Source organism: Amblyomma americanum, chromosome 1 (genome assembly GCF_052857255.1).
Source record: "Amblyomma americanum isolate KBUSLIRL-KWMA chromosome 1, ASM5285725v1, whole genome shotgun sequence".
NCBI lineage: Eukaryota > Metazoa > Arthropoda > Arachnida > Ixodida > Ixodidae > Amblyomma > Amblyomma americanum.
In genome coordinates this window covers 162671592-162693903 of record NC_135497.1, presented here as the reverse complement: position 1 = coordinate 162693903, position 22312 = coordinate 162671592, and the positions used below count along the sequence as shown (strand labels likewise).

General features: G+C 48.6%; 1 protein-coding gene across 1 annotated transcript; it reads right to left on the bottom strand.

The window, feature by feature from the left end:
- Positions 1-10204: 10204 nt before the first annotated feature.
- LOC144114594 (uncharacterized) lies at positions 10205-16372 on the bottom strand. The gene is made up of 3 exons (XM_077648442.1): positions 16338-16372; positions 11456-11555; positions 10205-11239 (listed from the first exon to the last, which is right to left on the bottom strand). Exons 1-3 carry the CDS (start codon positions 16370-16372, stop codon positions 10847-10849), a joined length of 528 nt encoding a protein of 175 aa, XP_077504568.1. The 3' UTR covers positions 10205-10846.
- Between the last annotated feature and the right edge of the window lie 5940 nt (positions 16373-22312).

Genomic DNA, 22312 nt, shown 5'->3' with positions numbered 1-22312 from the left:
TTGCTCCACACCTACTGAGGAGGGAGTATTCAAGGCCGGGCGCCCGGGCCACGAACCAAGAATCGGGCATAGGGTGAGATAAGCCGGGCCTACTCCACCGGTACTCCACACATTGACGGTTTTCGCACTGGTCCTACTGCACACCCTCTACCTCGGCGTCCCCGGTGGTCCCCAAGACCGGGTCAGCCTCGGCGTCCGCAATATGCCACCCATCATAAGCGATCCGCAATGAGACTGCTTCCCCGAGGACATCGATTCCGAGGAGCTCGGGCTGTCGGAACCCCCGCGCGGACCTGGCCTCTATGTAGCCAGAAACCGTGCGTCGCCCTCCTTGCAACAGTCGGAACCGCCTCAGGGGTCACTGGCGCCGCAATTACTGACGTGGCTTTCAAACTCGCCTGAGCCACCGTCACGTGGCTGGCCGCCTGTATCAGCCCTGGCCTGGACAGGAGCCCCAACTTCGCTGGTGTCAGAGTTGGCGGCCGGTTCCATCACGCGCCCGAAATTGATATTCCACAGGGCCGCTGATCTTGGTTGGCGTGGCAGGGCCATTCGCTTCACTGCAACTGGTGGAGCTGCAATGCGGTCATCGACTGTCAGCGGGGGTGTCTCATTGCTCTGCCACACACGTGATGGCGAGCAAGCAGTTGAAGCCGTTGGTGCCGCCGACAGATGTTCAGAATGTCCATTCGGGAACTCTGTAGAAGCACATGCTGACCCTCGGGAAAACGAAACAGAAGGAGGTGAGAGAGCGATGAAAAAGAAGTAGGCCATAATCGGTATGACTTTTACTTCTAGTGTGATTACATGCCACTAGACGCCTGGATTTTTACATTTACTTTTTCCTCTTGCATCTTCGGCCCTCCCCTTTCACTAATTCTTTCCTGGCCGGGACAAGGGTACTCCAGGGAGGATGTATTTTACGACGCCCTCAGAGTTTCTTTAAAGTATTAGCTGTATGTTGTACACTTTTGTTAAAAGTCCTCGGGCACGGAGTCGTCTGCACAATGGTGCTGCATATTGCCACTATAATGGCAATATGCCACTATAGTGGCACTATAATGGGACTATATTGCCACTATAGTGGCAATGACGTATACGTCATCTCGAGATGGCGCGCTCAGTTCGTTGATATCCTACACTGCCGCCGCTGTTGTCAAGGCAGTCTAGTTGCACCTAAGGTCACTCTTGCGCTCATCGGAAACAGCGGCGCAAGATTGGCATGGGTGTCGTCGTAACTTTTCTGTTTCTGTGTCTGCAAGTGGCGCCCGGCCCTCGGTAGCCGGATGGCGCCACTGCTGCACCCGTCGCGCGTCGATTACTTCTTTCCACGAGCGATATTAGATCACTTAAGGGCTTTAATGGTGGGTGAGGGACACTGGAGGCCGCCCATCACTGCTCCGCGCTAGAGACACTGTCGATGCCGACGCGCTCAGGGTTCACAGTGGTCAAGTGCAACTGGATGAGATTTTGGAAACAGCGAGTACAAATCGACCCCGTTCTGTTATTAGCAAAATTAAACTTTTTGGCTTTTTGTGGCTCTGTTGACGCGTTCTGCGGCAAAGGATAAATTTATTGCTGAGAAATTCGGAGTTGATAATAGAATAACTTTTATTGCCACTCTATTCAAACTTGTGCCGTTTATGGTGACGTCAAGACCATTGGGGATTCGTGGTCACTGACCGGAAGTAGATGACGGTGTGGTCAAGTTTCAGAGATATGCAACAAAAAATATTGATCTCCTCGCAGTTCCTTGTGAAAGCAGCCTGTAGCGACCGTAGGGGAATTTGTTATGTTTACTTTATAAGGGTTCCGTTTCCACAGAAAGCAGTGGTTTTGTATTTAATTCGATTCAGGTCAGTGCCGTAGTGGCACAGAGGCACTTGGTAATATCCGCCACTGCTGCATGATGCAAACGCGCATGGCACCTTCATAGGAGTATTCTCCGACCAGAACAGGGTTAGTTCAACAGCGACTGCAACAAAGGTTATGCCATTTCGAGGAAGTGTATTGCAGTTTCTTGACTGTTGAGTAGAGGCATATTTGTTGTTGTATAGCTGAAGGTATATTAATGATCTTCTGATGGTATATTAAATAAGGTATATTAATAATCTTCCCACTTCTGAATTATTTCAGCGAGCGTGTTCTTCAAAAGTTCGCAGAAATCGGTGGTAATCAACTTTATCATATCACATAACTTCCGATATAAAACCCCAGCTTTTGTTTCACTTATTGGCCGAACTTAATCTCTATTGAAGTTCTGTCTCTGATCAACAAATCACCTACAAGTAGCTCCGGCATATCGTGATGAATTTTAACGCGACAGCGTTAAGGGCCCCGTGACGCAGAAAAGCCGGTGTCGTCGGCGGCGGTGGCCGTGAGGGAAAAATCCCGGAAGAATTAATAAATGAAACCGAGTAGTAAATTCGTCGAGTTGGGGAACCGAACCAGGGCCTCCAGAATGCGAGACGAGCTCGCTAACCACACCGTCATGCCAGCTCGATGGTTTGGAATGAACAAAGGCTCGTCTAGTGAATACGGTGTTGTCTTAGAAGGGCGCTTTTCCTTCACTTACAGCGCGGTTTGGGCGTCCACCGAGATATCTGAGACAGGCGTCATTTCCTTTCCTTAAAACCAATTTTATTTTAATTTTCCTTGCCTTACGGCGTGGTTCGGGTGAAAATAATAATAATAATAATAATGAAAAAATTGAAAACTGGTTTTTGGGGAAAGGAAATGGCGCAGTATCCGTCTCAAATATCGGCCGACACCCGAACCGCCCCGTAAAGGCCGATTCACACGACGGACCGTTCGCCCGCGGCCCGCGCATCACGTGTTCGGGTGCGTCACCAAATTGAGAGGCGTGCTGTCGGCCCGCGGAGTGGACAACCAAAGAAATTCAAGTGCCTCTCCCCTCGCGGGGATTAGCGGCGGCCCGCGAAGATGCGCGCGCTAGCTCTGGCAACCACCGCTCTTCCTAATATTTCGTTTGCTGCATTTCGCTGAGGGACGTTGAGTTGGCGCGCTGTTTTGACAAGCTACACTGCGTTCGCTACCATGACAAAGCGATCGACGGGACTAGCAAGACGGCCCAGGCCATTAAGGAATTGGACAAAGAGCAGCACCTGTACCATTCAATCGCAGTCATGGCCGGTCGTATATGCGTTCCAGCGCTTCGGATCTCTATTGTCTTCTTTCATGTCTAATTTAGTGATTATTTATTTAAAATAACAAAATGAAGGTAAAAGATGTTTGCTCACCCCGGCATCTGCCATCACTAATCGGCGGCACCTGAGCTGGGGTGGCGGAAATATAGGATAGCAGGCAGTTTGAAGAAGTGAAACGAAAGAGGTGAGGGGATAGCAGGAAAGAGATAGGGGTGAGGGCATATATACACTATTTACAAATTATAGTTCAATTGTTCAGGCTGCGCGCGTTCAGCCGCCGCGGCCGCCGGGGCGGGAGAGGGTGCATGTTTTTGGAAAAGAGGGTCCCAATGCGGCTCCTGTTCTCCTTGGTAATTTCCTCCCTTTCTTCCATAATTGCGTGTTGGTTGTTAGGGAAAGGAAACGGCGCAGTATCTTCCTCACATCTCGGCGGACACCTGAAGCGCGCCGTAAGGGAAGGGATAAAGGAGGGAGTGAAAGAAAAAATGAAGAAAGAGGTGTCGTAGTGGAGGGCTGCGGAATGATTTCAACCACCTGGGGATCCTTAACGTGCACTGACATCGCAGAGCACACGGGCGCCTTAGCGTTTCGCCTCCATCGAAACGCAGCCGCCGCGGTCGGGTTCGAGCCCAGGAACTCCGGATCAGTAGCCGAGCGCCCTAACCACTCAGCCACCACCAAGTTATGTTTCGTTTCCTTAAATTGTTCGGGCAAGGCGTCGCGCCGGACGGACAATGGCGTTCCGTGGATTCCTTGGCAACGCTGCAACACGCTGTCGCGTCCTGCTCTTAAAGACGAAGCTTAAGCGTCCTCCATTTTTTTTTACTTTCCTTCCCTTACGGGCGCGGTTCGGGTGTCCACCGAGATATGTGAGACAGGAGTCATTTCTCATGGTTCCACCTCTACCTACATTCAAGGTGAAACTTGCGGCCACACTGACTTCTAGCTATATTCAAAGTCAAACTTACGGCCCTGCCGTCGGCTCGAAAAGCTGGCGTAGTGAAGCTTTTCGCTTCAAAACCTTCCAAACCTGTCGGGTTGGCTCTGGAGCGTGTGCAACACGCACATATACCGTCGCGACAAACTATGCATCCCGGTCGACATCGGCGGCCACCAACGTTTTCGCACTCTGCAGGCATTAACCCCCCCCCCCCCCACACACACACACACATGAACAAAGAGCACTCTGGAGGCAGACTAGGCAGCCATCTCTCTCGCAATACTCTCCATTGAGGAGCAAGAAACAAACCTACATCATCACCAGCTCTCAAGCTGTCTGTCGCAATTACGGCAGGTGAAGAATATGCGGCCGCGCACATCATATCCTCAAAAGCAGAGCACACCAACCAGCCCATGATATTTTTACACGTGGTTACCACTACCTCTTAAGAAAACCAGCGCGCGCGCTATCGCCTAAGCTTATTATAGCCGAGTGTTCATACAGTACTGCGCATTCCTTCAACGCCATCGGCTCAACCGACACGCGCACCCCTCGCCACACAAACACCTGACGCGGAATCGAGGAAGGTGGTGGTGAAAACTTCAATGGACACAGGGGAGTTAAGGACACGCAGGTCCTTGGGCCCCACTGCAGTCGAGGAAGCGGTTGCATGGAAACTGTTCCACACCAAAGCCTACCGCTTTCTTAGGCTCCCCAGCTGACAGCAAAGGCCGTAGGAGCTCTGCAGTGAGGGTCCCTCCCCGCAAAGGGGGCGAAAAAAAAATTGCTAATGGCCTAGCTCTGTAAGGTCAGGATATTCGTAGCGAAAGCGCGGAGACTTCTGCATCGGAGAGTGCATTCACTAGATGCGCCTTTATTCATGGTTAAAGCTTGAGCCGTCGTGGAGGAGTGGCAGCGTCTCCGCCCCAAACGCCGAAGGTCCTGGTTCGATACCCATCCTCAGCACAGGTTTCTTTTATTCAGTAAGTGTGCGGGGGCTTTCAGTGGCTCCCATAGATGCCGCTACCGAATACGTTGGTTAGCGGTTAAGCGCAGGTTCTGTCAAGGCGCGTTTATACTGCGGCGTAACGCGCGCGCGCTGCACGGCGACATCACGTCGGCCATATTGAGACCCTCGATACTTCAATTGCGCTTGATCGTCGACGCGTTCGGCGGCTTCGGCGCATTCTGACCGCACAGGTGGAGACTTGGAAAAATTGGTTTGGTTTGGTTTTTTTGGGGGAAAGGAAATGGCGCAGTATCTGTCTCAAATATCGTTGGACACCTGAAGCGCGCCTTAAGGGCAGGGATAAAAGAGAGAGAGTGAAAGAAGAAAGGAAGAAAGAGGTGCCGTAGTGGAGGGCTCCGGAATAATTGTAAAATTGTCACACATGGAGACAGCTACAACCGGGGTCATATCTCAACCTAAATATCATCATCATCAGCCGTACTAAGCCCACTGCAGGGCAAAGGCCTCTCCCATGTCTCTCCAATTAACCCTGTCCTTTGCCAGCTGCATCCACCCTTTGCCTGCAAACATCTTATCTCATCCGCCCACCTAACCTTCTGCCGCCCCCTGCTATGCTTACTTTCTCTTGGAATCCACTCCGTTACCCTTAAGGACCAGCCGTTATCTTGCCTTCGTATTACATGCCCTGCCCAAGCCCATTTCTTCCTCTTGATTTCGACTAGGATGTTATTAACCCGCGTTTGTTCCTTCACCCACTCTGCTCGCTTCCGGTCTCTTAACGTTACACCTATCATTTTTTCTTTCCATGGCTCGTTGCGTTGTCCTTAACTTAAGCTTGACTCTTTTCGTTAGCCTCCACGTTTCTGCCCCGTAGGTGAGTACCGGTAAGATACAGCTGTTGTACACTTTTGTCTTGAGGGAAATTGGTAAACTGCCATTCATGATCTGAGAGAACCTGCCATATGCGCTCCACCCCATTCTTATCATTTTAGTTATTTCCCTCTCATGATCCGGATCAGCGGTCACTACCTCCCCTGAGTAGACATATTCCTTTACCACTTCCAGGCCCTTGCTGCCAACTGTGAACTGCTCTTCTCTTGCTAGACTGTTGAACATTATCTTGGTTTTCAGCATGTTAATTTTTAGACCCAGCGTTCTGCTGTGCCTGTCTAAACTATTGATCATGATTTAGAGTTCACCTCCTAAGTGACTCAGCACGGCAATGCCATCAGCGAATCGCAGATTATTTAGGTATTCTCCATCTACTCTTATTCCCAACTGTTCCCAATTTAGGCCTCGAAATACCTCCTGTAAACCTAAGCACACTAAGTAAAATCCACCCCACAGTTTATGAAAACAATTAAGTGTCTGTGATGCCATGAAAAACCTACACTATATCACATAACATGGGCATGTCAAAAAGTCGACGTCGTTCAAATTATACCAAACCCAAGTGCGGAGCAACGGGAGGGCATGCTCTCCAGCGACTGCCGCGATGACCAGACCAGTCTGATACGGCGAGCTCAGCTGACGGCAGCATCCAGCGGAGCCCTGGAATAGGGGCAACCAACCGTTGCGGAGATGGACTCACCTAAATAAACCGCATAAAAGCACTTACGCCAGAGCTAAATTAAGTTATCCTATCCTATCTTATCCCCTTTCAGCATGCTGTCAGCGGTGTCCAGGGCCAGACGGATGACTTTTTTGTTCTTCTTCTTTCTGGCTGACCAGTAAAGCCTTTCAGAACTCTATATTCCTGTCTGTTTCGTTGTTTCTAGGGCATGTCCACACCATGTGGATCATGTCTGCAATTTCATTACACTGTTTACACCTGGGGTCTTGTATCGCCGGATGCCATCTGCTTAGTGCTAGTGGGTAGGGAAAACCCCCGTCTGTAACTTTCTCCATATGACCTCTCCCTTTTTGCTGAGGCTCTTGCATGCTCCAGGTAGTGTCTGTCTTCCTGATCTGTAATGGCTAAGAATATCTTGGTACGTGTTCCTCTCCTCGTCCATCTGAAGGGGCTCTCTGCTCGACGAGACCGCATTGGGATCCCGGTGTGTGAATCCTCGGGCCAATGCGTGTGCTGTCTCGTTTTCTCGGAGGCCCTCGTAGGCCGGAGGCCAGGCTAGGTTAATTAGCTCTGCAGGTGTCTGGTCGGCAGTCGGAATTGTGACTGCTTCGGCAGATACGCTACCTGCGTTGTAGTTGCGAATAGCCGATTTGGAATCTTATAATAACCCTACACATTCTGTTGAATTAGGGCCAGCGCAATGGCTACCTCATCAGCCGCTAGCTGTTGCGTCCGATGATGCAGCACGAGACTCGGCCTCCGCACTCCCTGGTTGGTAGGGCTACGAAACCCGTTCGTATTCCGCCGCGTCCGTGTAAACCACGTCCTGTCTGTTGGCTAGTTTTTTTTTTTCAGCAGAGAGTTCGCTCTGTCCTTTCGTCTACCCTCATGGCTTACCGGATGCATATTCCTTGGGAGTGGTGGATTCTGATTTTGTTCCTTATGTCCGTTGGGATATTAACGCGACGGCGTTAAGGGCCCCGTGTCGCAGAAAAGCCGATGTCGTTGGCGTCGTCGACGTTGACCGTGAGCAAAAAATCCCAGAAGCGCGCACGTAGCGCCATCAGGCATCGCGCACTAAAACCATTTCCTCCTCCTCTCCTCCTCCTCCTCCTCTTTGCAATGTACCCCACTGCCCCCACAGATAGCGCGCAACGGAAGGGGGGGAGGAGAATACTGGTCTAAACATACGTCGGGACCAGAACCCCCCCCCCCCCGCCCCCCCTTCATAGCAATACTGCAATAGCTGCAATAGGCTGTCGCGTTCCACTCTTAAGCGTACTCCAATTCTTTTCCTCGTCGATCTTAGTAGTGGCTCTTCTCTGCATACGATGAATTTTAGTTTTGCAGAACATGTAGCCAAAGTCACAAAACAATAGGCACTTTGAAGTCTCACGAAACGATGACATGGAGGCATTAGCACGTTCGGTCGCGCTGGTCGTACTGCTGAAGCGTTCCTGCTTCGTCCTATACCGGTGTGGCAGGCTAGGCTCTGCTCTGGGTCATGACTGCGCGTGAACGCCGTTTGTGCTCACTTGTTTATGTGTGCTGGCAAAACCCAATGCGGGCGGCCAGCCTTTATGCGAAAGTCCCCAAGGAAGGACTCCATACTCTGTCGACATTTGTACTCTACCAACTTGTTTTCCTGGCAACGCTTGTGCAGACAAAAATGCATTGAAATATACTAATTTTACACCACCTGCTTACTTTTTGTGATACCTGGTTTCGCTGCAAAGTAGTAGAAGTTCCCTTGATTTCATAAAGATGGTTTCGGTAAATGGAAAATATATCTTATTTATTGAGCTAACGGCATCCATCGGTAAAAATTCGTTGGAGGCACTTAGATATCTCTTAAATGCGGGAAGGCGAAAGCCATTTGCGACTCACTGCACCATTTGAATTTGCCGCGCTTGAAATCATTTCTCGGCAGAGGAGATGAGCTGCGCGAGCGTTGCAGCGAGATCACGTGACCTAAAATGTAACAGACCGACGCGAGTATGAGTCAATAAAGTTATCGCCTTAAAAATTTAAGACGCGGCAAAAACACAATGCACACATCATGGCTTGTTCAAGAGAATCTGAAGAGAGGCGGAGTGAACATTAGTACAGCGCAGCGCTAGGCGTCGAGTATACGACCTTGATATGTTACCCAAAAGAGCAGCAACACGGTCAATACAAAATTCCCCGTTACGCGGTCCATGATTTGGCTTTTTTTTCGGTATTCTACTGATAGGACCTGCACAGTACGCGAATAAAACCATCAGTTTTTCCGTCCTCGTGTTCGAGCCGCGTCTCGAGAGAGGCGCTGAGGGAATGAAGCGCGCACCAGTTAATGAAGGCGGCTGAAGACCGTCACTGTGGGTGTTCCGTCAGGTGCAGTCTGCTTCTCAGGCTTAATGCTCCCCGAGTCTCTCTTTGCTGGGCCGTTGCAGAACTGCCTTCGCTGACTTTGTTAGCTGGCTTCTAAAGGAGCAAGACCGCTTGAACGGTACCTATTATGAAGAATCTGTGAAGTAGGGAGATTGTGCCTCTTGGCGTTTCATGTGTCTACAGTAAAAAAAGAATGGTTTCCTCGTCGATTTCGTATAACGCCGCTTTTCAAGAGAAATGATGATTGTTGCGTATTGGTTTGCGATATTAAAGTCAAAGGATTCTGAGCCCGGTAAGAGCAGTGTGGTCAGCTCTCGTACGGTTGCTGCGACAGTGCATGTCACCAGAGGATGTTGCTCAAGTGCGCTGGACTCAAGACTGGCGCAGTCCCTTCAGTGCGCGTTCACGGGAGAAAACGTCGCCACCGAAAAGTTAGACGTTCTACACTCCAGGCAATAAGTGAGGCTAAGGAGCCTATGTCAAGCTCCAAACGCGCGTTTTCACAACTGCGCTTCTCAGGCTTACTTCTCCAGCCACAACTTCTTTTACAGGTGCTACGCGGACGCCTTTACGTCAACCGGGGGTCTGGTACAGCGCGTGACGTGAACACTGAGCCGACAGGTGAACTTAGCTGACATCGGCGCCGTGCCTACGTCGTCATGTGTCACCCGTGTCGCCTAGGGCCACATGCAACTTCACTTTGTGGACGCATTAATGCGTGTAAGCATGCAACTGAAAGAGAGAGGAAAAACTTTACTCAGCAACCCTAGTTTAGTTGCTGAGGAGAGAACAGGCTTATTCCACCAGGGAATAGGTCCTTGGGCAGACGTCAGTCAGGCGCTTCATGAGGTAAGGGGTTAGAAGGAAAGTTCAGTTATCTCTTCCTCGAAATATGTTCTGCCTTGCAGACATGCCAAGGCAGAATGGACTAACTCATAGCAGATTTTTTCGCTAACGGTCTTATTGAATATAAGTACTGCAACGACATGTTCTGGCTCCTGTTGGGACCGTGAATTTCTTAACGCGAACCACTTTATACGATCCTCGCAATAATATTTGTGTACAAGGGAACATAAGTGTATTTCTACAAAAGTTTCACCAGCTCAGAGCCATGCGTCAGTATCTCTAACGAAATGCGCAACGCAAAGTCTTACCGCTCTGGACAAATAGACAAGCCTAAAGAACGGAGCGCATACCAAAACGAGGGACAAAGATGAGAGGTGAGCACAGCCCTTTGACTTATTTTAAGGAATCGTGAAATTGCATGAATAACATAAATTAAACTGTATGTAACAATATATAACCCAAGGCGAGCTCAGGAATAACATGTACTGCACAGAGTAACCTCGATAGGCTTAAAAGAGCACAAAGAGCGTTTTAGAAGGCATCGAGAAAGCGAGAAGGTCTGAATGTACCACTGGTTTTGTAAACAGTCGCAGAAAATGAAATATAATTCATACAAAGGAGAAAAAAATTCCGAAAAGTTTCATATCCTCTTTTCGCAATTTCATGGCATCACTCTCTCTTTTGGATGCCTCTGGCTCTTCTCCAGCTTCTTCGTGTCCTAGGCTCCAAAGGTCAGCTTCAGCCCATGAATTCCAGAATGGCTGTGGACTGTTGGCTGCTGTAGAACCACAGCCGGTGCGAGGACAGGAATCGCGAGCGTCGGAGCCGAAACTGCGGTTGATGGCCTCACCCTCACTGACATGCCAGAGAGATCCGCGTAAGCCTTCAAGCGACTGGCCGTCAGTGTGGGTCCGCCGTCTCCACGAAGTACACCGCAGTACTTGCTTGCGTGCCGTCCGCGGTTCCTAGAAACCAGCAGCTTACTCCCCCGCTGCATCATCTTCTTCCCGAAAGACAAATCGACGATGGCTGGGGAACCACTGCTGGTGGGAGCACTTGCCATCTTTGCAAGAGTCGGAGCCGGGGTATTGGTTGATGGCACCGCCTTTAGCAATGTGCTGCCTAGGCTTGCGTCGGCCGTCGTCACAGGTCTGGTCACCTGCTGTAGCCCTGGCGTGGACAGGGGTCCCATCCATGCTGGAGTCGAAGGCGGCTGCTGTAGACGAGGCGTTCCTTTCTCGTGCCCGGGCGAGCTGTTCCACGCTGCCGCTGCTTCGGGTTGATGTGGCACGGACATTCCCTTGGCTGGCACTGCAAGATCCACGCACAGCGTAGATGCTGCCTTCAGCTGGTCTGCCTCCGTTATCTGTACCCTAGCAGACAGTGAGGAAACACAAGGATCCGTTGCTGTAGAGGACAGTCATGCAGCAGGTATGTTCGAGAGCTGTACAGCAAACGATGAGGATATTGAAAGGGGCGGAAAGGAAGAAGACATCGGTAGCAACAAAGAAGAAGTACGCAGATTCAATTTTTTTCATTTTCCTGGCTATATAATAAGCATTTACAGGGAGAATCTATGATATACCCACCAGGAATTCTTCGCAGAAATGTATGTGGGTTATTCCAAAGCAAGGAGCGTTGGCAGGCGCTCCCCAGTGAGGACAGTCATGCAGCAGGTATGTTCGAGAGCTGTACAGCAAACGATGAGGATATTGAAAAGGGCGGAAAGGAAGAAGACATCGGTAGCAACAAAGAAGTACGCAGATTCAATTTTTTTCATTTTCCTGGCTATATAATAAGCATTTACAGGGAGAATCTATGATATACCCACCAGGAATTCTTCGCAGAAATGTATGTGGGTTATTCCAAAGCAAGGAGCGTTGGCAGGCGCTCCCCAGTGAGGACAGTCATGCAGCAGGTATGTTCGAGAGCTGTACAGCAAACGATGAGGATATTGAAAAGGGCGGAAAGGAAGAAGACATCGGTAGCAACAAAGAAGTACGCAGATTCAATTTTTTTCATTTTCCTGGCTATATAATAAGCATTTACAGGGAGAATCTATTATATACCCACCAGGAATTCTTCGCAGAAATGTATGTGGGTTATTCCAAAGCAAGGAGCGTTGGCAGGCGCTCCCCAGTGTTCCTCACTATCCACGGGATGGCGCGTTCAGCACAATTCACTGGCGGGAAAACATGCAGCACATGCGCCGGAGCACCGATAATCGAAACCAGTGCTTCGAGTGGCGCACAAAGACGACGAGCTGACGAAAAAAAAAACGGTATGGCAAAAGTGACGTCACGCTGCTGCTTTTTCCTAAGTGCGCAGTAGACTGGCGACGCCATCCAGTGGTGGGATAGTGATACTAGGGAGCACCCGCCGCCACTCCAACCTACGAATACGGTCTGGCATTTATCACAAGCCTTTATCACATTTACCGCAGTCGTTGTGAGAGAGCTATCAGAGCTAAACTGACCGCATTTGCAGAAGAATATTCCCTGCCAAGGAGAGCGTTACTTGAACTGCGAACGTCAAGAAAATTCTGCCACTCAGGGAAATGCAGACATTAACATATCTTAATATTTGTCGAGTAGAGGCGATTTTTGGTCTTGTAGAGCAGGGGCCAGAAGGACCGTACATTGCAGCAAGCACCATGCTTTTCTAAAGCTTATCAGGATTAATGGTAATGAACTTCTCATTATTGCGCACGAAAAAGTTCGCTCTATTGGCTCAGTTGCCCTTTGGCTTGGCCCGTCTAATCCCTTGTGTTCTTGTGATGTCGGGGGTAGGCGCGCCCGGAGAAAAGGTTGACAAAGCGCAAGCGTTCAGGTGAAACTCACAACAACCCTTTATTCAGGGCAGTCACACGATATATAGCTTAGGGTCACATGAACACTTAATTGGCCGACTTCGAAGGACACGCACACTAATGGAGCCATAAGTCAATCCAACAATCCGAAATCAAAACTACCAAGTACGATTTAACATACATTCCCTTCCTTCGGAAGAGAACTGTGCATGGGGGATCAGTACACCAAAGGTGTAACACTCTGCATGAGATTTACATACAACTAAAGAATCCAGACCACAGAGAAACATTACACATGACAGAAATACCATATAAAACAATCCGCACACATGTGAGACAAAGCACTTGCCTAGAGTCTTGGCGAGTGCCAAGAACAGTTCAATGACATTTAAAATGTTCGTTACTTCCACTCTTCCCCCTACCTCCTTTTAATATGACTTGATTTCAAGAGTGCCTCTGCTTGGAGCATACTTGATGCCGATATATATAGCTCAATGTAGTTGAGACACTTGACATAGAGGTAATGTGAAGGTTATTTGTATGATGTTTGGGGAGGGTACTCATCTGTTTATGTGTATGCAGAGCTGTGTGTAGAGATGTGTAGAGCCGCCGGCGTCCCTGCGCTGCGAGCAGGCGAGCAGGCAAGTAGCAAGAGCTCTGCTGCTTCGTCAGCAAAGCAGGCGATGCAGCACGAGGATAAGGGTTTGAAAAAAAATCGATGCTGCCGAAACTTCCTCGCACGAAGGTGCGTTATCCCTTGTGTAGAGCGCACTAGTGGCGCGATGCCCTGCGTGCAATTAAAGTGACACCTCGTCGCCTCTGCTAGGTTTTGAAGGCAACGCTAGCGCAGATGTTGAGGTACATAGATGTACGGGCTACTGCAGGATTTCAATTTTTGTAGCTTGGGGCGCCCTGGTCTAGCGTTCTACACAAGGGTGACGCAAAGTGTACATCGGCGATCGCATTAGAACCAATGCGTGCTGATGACACTTCGAACATACGTAGTTTAATGAACATATATAGTAGCTGTCTCCCGTGCTCTTTGCAGCTGTTTGAACGTGCTGCATTCTACATTATGTATGTCGCCACCTTTGCGTGTATAAGACGGTGAAGAAACTAGCACACAAATAAACGCATTATTGTGCGCGTTCGGAGGTGCATCTATCTACGGTGATGGGTATTGCTCAGAAATCTGTGTCACCTAAACAATCACGCCACCTAATTGGTGTTCAAGTGCAACGCACATATATTTGTGGCCTGCATCTGCCATGCGACTATAGCTTTTATGGCACCTTTCCGCGCTAGTGAAAATATATGCAAATATACTGCTGTTTGTTGTATTGGCTGTGTCTACAGCATATGCGTTTGAACAGAAATCAGTTGGATGGAATCGGATATTTTTGCTAGAAGCTACTGTGGTCTTGCAAGTTAAGTTGTACTATAATTTATAATGGGTGCGTTGAAAACTGTCTCTGCGAAACCGAATTACAAACTAACAAAAAGCAAAGCATAGTTTAATATTGTGAACACATGTTTCAGTCTTATAAAATCATTACAGGTGAGTGTAACGTGGAAGACCCTGGAAGCGATGCGGCCAGACATAGCTTATATGTATCTTGTTCGTGCATGTGAATTCCTTAGTTGTATGAATTCTTTTTTGAAGAAAAAAATGCTAACAAGCAATTGATCCCTTATTACATATCTACTCCAATTTGATAGATTTCCCGAAACATTGAACCAACATAGTTCCCGCTTTAAATTGTTGATCATTTTGCTCTCGCCCCACCATATGCTAGCGCGCCCGGTTAGCTCAGTTGGGCAACAGCCGCGGTGAGGCGGTGGTCCCGTGTTGGACTCCAGACCAGAACTAATTTTTTTCAACTACAAATTTTCTGTGGAAGCTGTATAGCCTTTATCTGTAGCCGTACGTCTGCGCTTGGGTGGATGTCGACTAGTAATTACACCCTTATTACAAATCTACTTAATGCTGGGGGATTCCCCGAAACATTCGACTGAGACTGTGGGTACGCTGACGGCATTGATTTTTTCAGTTCGGGTAGAGACATCCTTGCACTGTACTATATAATTGTTGGAAGCGTACGTCAGTGTTTGAAGTCTGTCTCTATAGCAAAGATTTTCTCCTTAACGTGAACAAAAGTGCCCTTCTCATTTTTCCAAAGGCGATGTAATGCTGTCAGCCATTTTCCCAGGTAGAGTTATTAACGTGCCTACAATATACGCCCTGAATTGTACCGGCCTCTTCACATCAGAAACGTTGTGTCGAAAGGGGAGCATGCTCTTCGGACGCTAACGAGTTGAAACGCAGAAAACGCAGCGCCGGTCAATGTGCAGCGCAGTACAAGCAAAACCGTGTGACTTGAAAGTCGGTGGTTAGCGTTGAGAACTGTCCTAAAGCCATCAGGGGCCAGTGAGTGAGTGAGTGAGTGAGTGAGTGAGTGAGTGAGTGAGTGAGTCATACGGAACTTTCCCGTTTGCCGCATGACCGACGTCTTCGTTCGAGTCATACCGTTATGTCACCGTTGTCCTCTGTAGAAATGGCCTGCACCCACGATGGGAGATTGTACAGGATTTGGTTTAGTCCCGAACAAGAACATGAAGTTACTAATGCCACAAAAGTAACACGCTCGCAGACGTGCCCCTGGTGTTCGCACTGAAGGAAAGGAGGATGGAACAGAGTGAGCTGTAATCGTGCCGACGTAACTCTATTAGTAAGGGCTTCACTGAAGAGAAAACAGCGGAAGGAAGGGATATTTATAGTGATCTAGGGATTCAAATTCACTGCATGGCTCGCAATTTTAGACTATATGAACCCGGAACTGTTATGATAAGAAATTAAAGCTTAGAATTTATGCACCGCCATAGGGTTATTGACACGCATCTGCGCGGGAAATGCACTGCCGTGCGCTACGTGAACGAAGAATCCGTAGAAATCATACATCACGGCACTCTGCGGTAGCAAGGTTGGGCTCCGCGCTTGGCATACATATATGTTGAAATGCCCGAAAAAAGTTTGCGCTTTTAGAAGCTGAAGGCGTGGACTTAATCCAGGTATACGTGTTTTCAAATGTAGGGCAACGGGAGCGACTAATTTTGGCAGTAGGCAAAGATTCAGAGTGCCCTTATCTGAAAGAAACCAATGTTGAAGCTTATACTTCGGATATCCAGAGAAAAAACGCAATCTAATCAATTATTGGTCTTATATGGGCATCATAAGGAAACAGCGTGTTACGGCGCCCGCTCAATTATTTGTTACTTATCCTCGTTAGCCTCCCAAGAGCATGCTCTACTTTCAACACAATGCTTCTTAGGCGAGGTACAATTTAAGGCGTATATGGTAGGCACGTTATTGAGTCCACCTGGAGAAATGGTTGACAGCATTACATGGCCCTTGGAAAATGAGGGGGGCACTTTTCTTCTCGTTAAGTACTAAATTCTTGCTGTAGAGCCAGACTTCAAACACTGACGTACACTTGCAACAACTATAGTACACTGCATGGATGTGTATAGCATACGCGAAAAAAATCTATGTCATAAGCATACACTCAGTCTCGTAAGACGGGTGTTTATTTATAACAACTGGGAATACAGGGGCAGACTCTAAAGCAGTCCAAAATCAGCCAGGTCGAGGAGCACATACTCACGCGGCGATGGCAATGCCGCTGAAGCGCAGGTTCATCTTCGTCTTCGTCTTGTCGTCTTTCGCAAGTGCGAAAAATGACAGACAGAAAAACGACAGAAAGAAAATTAATACAGACCTGAATAAAAAAAAATGTTGTTCTACGTTTCTCCTCAACGCTTGTGCATCGTCTACGATTCCTCAGTGCGCGCCTGCCCCCGACATCACAAGAACACAAGGGAATAGGCGGAGCTAGGAAAACGTCAGCAGAGCCAACAGACCGAAATTTTTTGTTTCATTCGGTCAATAAGGCGAAGTCCATTACCAATGATTCTGATGAGTTTTAAAAAACCATGGGGTTGGCTGCAATACTATAAAAAGTGTGCACTGATGGACGGTGCTTCTGGCGCCTACTCTACAAAACCAAAAATCGCCTCTACTCGACAACCATTAAGATATGTTAATGTCATTTTCCTGAGTGGCAAAATTTTCTTGACGTTCGCAGTTCAAGTAACGCTCTCCTTGGTAGGGAAGATTCTTCTGCAAATGCGATCAGTTTAGCTCTGATAGTTCTCTCACAACGACTGCGGTAAATGTGATAAAGGCTTGTGATAAATGCCAGACCGTATTCGTAGGTTGGAGTGGCGGCGGGTGCTCCGTAGTATCACTATCCCACCACTGGATGGCGTCGCCAGTCTACTGCGCACTTAGGAAAAAGCAGCAGCGTGACGTCACTTTTGCCATACCGTTTTTTTTTTCGTCAGCTCGTCGTCTTTGTGCGCCACTCGAAGCACTGGTTTCGATTATCGGTGCTCCGGCGCATGTGCTGCATGTTTTCCCGCCAGTGAATTGTGCTGAACGCGCCATCCCGTGGATAGTGAGGGACACTGGGGAGCGCCTGCCAACGCTCCTTGCTTTCGAATAACCCACATACATTGCTGCGAAGAATTCTTGTTCGGTATATCATAGATTCTTTCTGTAAGTGCTTATTATATAGCCAGGGAAATTAAAAAAAATTGAATCTGCGTACTTCTTCTTTGTTGCCATCGATGTCTTCTTCCTTTTCGCCCTTTTCAATATCCTCATCGTTTGCTGTAGTACAGCTCTCGAACGTACCTGCAGCACGACTGTCCTCTACAGCAACGGCTCCTTCTGTTTCCTCACATTCGGCTAGGGGACAGGTCACGTAGGCAGAGCAGCTGAAGGCATCATCTACGCTGTGCATCGCTCTTGCAGTGCCAGCCAAAGGAATGTCTGTGCCACGTCAACCCGAAGCAGGGGCAGCGTGGAACAGCTCGCTCGGGCACGAGAAAGGAACGCCTCTTCTACAGCAGCCGCCTTCGACTACGGCAGGAATGGGACTCCTGTCGAATCCAGGGCTGCAGCACGTGACCAGACCTGTGACAACGGCCGAGGCAAGTCTCAGCAGCACGTCGCTAAAGGCGGTGCCATCAACCAATACGGCAGCCCCGACTCTTGCAAAGATGGCAAGTGCTCCCACCAGCAGTGGTTCACCAGCCACCATCGATTCGTCTCTCGGGAAGAAGATGGTGCAGCGGGGGAGTAAGCAGCTGGTTTCTAAGAACCGCGGACGGCACGCAAACAAGTACTGCGGTGTACTTCGTGGAGACGGCGGACCCACACTGACGGCCAGTCGCTTGAAGGATTACACGGATCTCTCTGGCATGTCAGTGAGGGTGAGGCCATCAACCGCAGTTTCAGCTCCGACGCTCGCGACTGTCCTCGTACTGGCTGCGGTTCTACAGCGGCCAACAGTCCACAGCCGTCGTGGAATTCAGGGGCTGCAGCTGGCCTGTGGAGCCTAGGACACGAAGAAGCTGGAGAAGAGGCAGAGCCATCCAAAAGAGAGAGCGATGCCATGAAATTGCGAAAATACGATATGAAACTTTGCGGACTTTTTTTCTCTCCTTTATATGAATTATATTTGATTTTCTACGGCTGTTTACAAAGCCGATGGCACGTTCAAACCTTCTGTCTTCCTGGACGTCTTTTAAAATGCTGTTTGTCCTCTGTTCTGCTAATCGAAGTTTGTCTGAGCACTACACGTTTTATGTAAGCTTTGCTTTGGTTGTCCATGTTGTAGGCAGTAGCCATATGCAGTGGTTAGGGCGTCTGCTTGGCTTGGCTTGGCTGCGCTGCTGCGCGCTCACCCGAGGCTCGCGGCGGCTTGCACGCTTCTCGGCCTCGTGCCGAGAGTCACCTGGCTTGAATAAACTTGGCTTGTCGTCGTCTCAACATGGTGTCAGAAGTGACGAAGCTCCCACAGTAAGACCAACCGGGGCTACTTCCTCTCGCTCGGATACGCATATATGGTGGCACACGTCGCAGCAGCGTCTACGGCCTGGACTATGCGGCCAGTAAATGGCGTCCTTCGTCCTTCAACCGCCCGAGGCCTCCTGCTTCACGACTCCTACCGACTGGCCGAAATGGAGGAAGCGGTTCGGCCGTTTCTACACGGCTTCCGGTCTCTGCATCAAATCAGGATCACACCAGGTCGACACGCTCCTTTACTTGATGGGCGACCAGGTCGAGGACGTCTTCGGAACCTTAAAACTCTCCGGAGAGAACGCTCAGAACTTGGAAGTCGTCCTAAAGCAGTTCGACAGCTACTTCATAGCGCAGCGCAGCCAAGGCAAGCCAAGCAGATGGCCTAGCCACTGCATGTGGCTACTGCCTATAACAGTCCATTGCTGCGTAATGGCGTTTTATAAAATGCTATTCATGCAATTTCACAACTCCTTAAAGTATCTGAAAATGGTGGCCTCGCCTCTTTGTCGCTCGTCCAGTTTGCGCTGCGTTTTTTAGGCTTTAGAGCGCTAAGATTTTGCACTGAGCATTTCGTTGGAGATACTGACGGATGGGCCTGAGGTAGAGAAACTTTAGCAGAAATTCGCTTATGAGCCCTGGTACACGAAAAGAACGCGCGGATCTATAAAGTGGTTCACGTTGAGAAAGTCACGGTCCCAACAGTAGCGAGAATATGTCGCTGCCATACTCAGTAAGACCTTTCGCGCACAAGTCTGCTACGAGTTAGTCCATTCTGCCTTGGCCTGTCTGTGGGTAGAACATAATTCGAGCAACACATAATTGCACTTCCTTTCCTAACCCCTACCTCATGCAGCGCCCCACTGACGTCACGTGGAACAACCCTGTTATATTCTCAGCAACTAAACTATAGGGTTGCTCAATAAAGTTATTTCGCTGTCTTACAGTTGCATGCCAACACGCAATAATGCGTCTACAAAGTGAAGCCAGGTAAAGCTGCAGCTGCGGCCAGGCGACACAGGTAACACCAGACGATGTAAGCGCGGCGCCGATGTCAGATAGGTCCATCTGTCGGATCAGTGTTCTCGTCAGGTGCCAGAGGCCGGCCCCGGTTGAAGTAAAGACGCCCGCGTAGCGCCTGTCCAAGAAGTTGTGGCTGTAGAAGTAAGCCTCAGAAGGACAGCTAAGGAACCGCTCTCTAAAGCCTTGGCATAGGAGCCGTAGCTTGACTTAATGCCTGGATTGGAGAACGTTTAACTTTCGGCGGCAGCGTTTTTCTCCCGTGAACGCGCACTGAAGGGACTGCGCCAGTCTTGAGTCCAGCGCAGTTGAGCAATATCCTCTGGTGACATGCACTGTCGCAGCAACTGTCCTAGAGCTGACCACACTGCTCTTACCAGGCACAAAACAATTTGCTTTTAATGTCCTAAAGCAATACGCAACAGTCATCACTTCTCTTGGAATGCGGTGTTACACGAACTCGCCGCGGCAACCATCCTTTTTTTAATGCAGACACGTGCAACGCCAAAAAGGACACATCGCTCTACTTCACAGATTCTTCATAACGTGTACCGTTCAAGCGTTCTTGCTCCTTTAGAAGCCAGCAAATAACGTCCGCTAACGCAGTCCACCAACGACACCGCAAAGAGAGACTCGGGGAGCATTAAGTCTGATCAGCAGGCAGCACCTGACGGAACACCCACAATGACACTCTTGTTCCGCTATTCATTCTCTCAGCAACTCGAGACGAGGCTCGAACACGAGGGCTGAAAAACTGATGGATTTTATTCGCGTAGCGCGCAGCTCCTTTCAGAATAATGCCGAAAAAAATCAGGAAAATCATGGACCGCGTATTGGGTCCTCAACCTCAAACAACCTCAAAGGCCCCATTGAAGGGTTATTACATGAGGGAGTGGGTAACAGGGCATAATATTGCTTCAATTGATGACTTGAATTGTGGTGGATCAGTATGAAGCACGACGTGGCAAGGCAAGTCATTCCAGTCTTTCGCGGTGCGTACAAAAAATGAGGGCAGACGAGCAGGTGTGCGGGCAGGCGGAAGAAAGGTGGTCTTTTCATGGTTCGTGTGGCTTGGGGTGCGGTAGGCTAGGATGATAACAGACTCGAGCGCAACGTGATAATAGAACTTGTGATATAGACATAATCTTGCTATGCGATGTCGGCTAGTTAAACTGGAGAGATGAGCATTGCGTTTTAGTTTGGTGACACTTTCATGATAAGAATAAGCAGAGAAGATGAACCAAGAGGCGTGGTTCTGAATTCCTTCTAGCGTATTAGAAATCTTATTTTCATTAGAGTCCCAGATAGCGCATGCATACTCAAGTTTAGTCCGTACATTCGCCGAAAATACCCGAGGACGCGATCAGCTTCCTTTGAGATTTGCGTGACATGGTATGACCACCTAAGATCATGCGTTAAATGAAGAGCTAAGTATTTGTAAGTTGTTATAGCGGTGATTTCGGAGTTAGCAATAAAGTACTTTTAAGATGGGTCAGAGTGACGCCTGTGGAAGGAAAGGAGAGGATTTTTTTCACGTTAAGCGACATTAGCCATTTATCACACCAAGATAATATGCAATCTATGTCGGATTGAAGGAGCTGGTGATCACTGTTAGTGAGTATAGGACGGTAAACAACACAATAATCGGCGAACAAGCGTATGTTAGAGCGTATGTCAGCTGGTAGATCGTTTATATAAATGAGAAAACGAAAGGGCCCGAGGACCGTGCCTTGGGGTACCCCAGAAATAACAGAGGAGCGGGAGGTTGAACATTTATTAGCAAAAACAAACTGTTGCCGGTTAGTTAGAAAGTTACGAATCGAGGCAAGAACAAGGGAATTGAGATTAAATGTGAGAGTTTTAAAAAAAGCAGCTTGTGTGGAACTTTGTCAAAGGCTTTTTCAAAGTCTAAAAAGAGGATGTCCACTATCATGTTGAGATCAAGTTTAGTGCTTAGGTCATTAATAAATAGAGCTAATTCAGTATCACAAGAAAGGCTCTATACGAATCCGTGCTGGTTTGCGCGAAAGAAATTAAGAGAAACTAGAAATTCCATGATGTGAGAGAAGATTACGTGTTGCTTTAGCTTTGATGGAACGCTAGTAATGAATATCGGACAGTAATTGTGACGAGAAGATGAAGGCCCTTTTTTTGGTACTGGAATGACTTTACACACTTTCCAGTCGTGCGGTACAATGCCTGATGAAAGAGATTGCCGAAAGATATGAGAGAGCAGGACACTTGTGACACGTTTTGTGTTTCTTAGTGCCTTAACATTAATGTCATCAATACCTGCTGATGAGGTTAGTTTCAAATAATCACTTATTTTAACAATACCATGAGGTTCGAATGATGTATCGGGCATAACAGGGAAACCAAAGGACGGAAAATCAGGTAGATCCCCGTCTGGTTCGTGAGTAAATACAGAACTAAAGGTTTGGTTAAGCACTTCGACGACATCCTGTTCGGCAACTGCAGTGTTATCATCGTCGTGAAGTGTTATTGTGTTGCTAGGGTTAGGATTAATGCATTTCCAAAATTGACGAGGGTTTGTGGGCAACATTCGGGGAAGTGTGATGTTAAAAAATGTTTGCTTAGATATAAAAACTTGGGCTTTATAAACCTTTTCGGCTTCTTAATACTTCTTTCACGTGCTAAAACCCGTCGCGGCGGCTCATTAGTTACGGCGCTCGG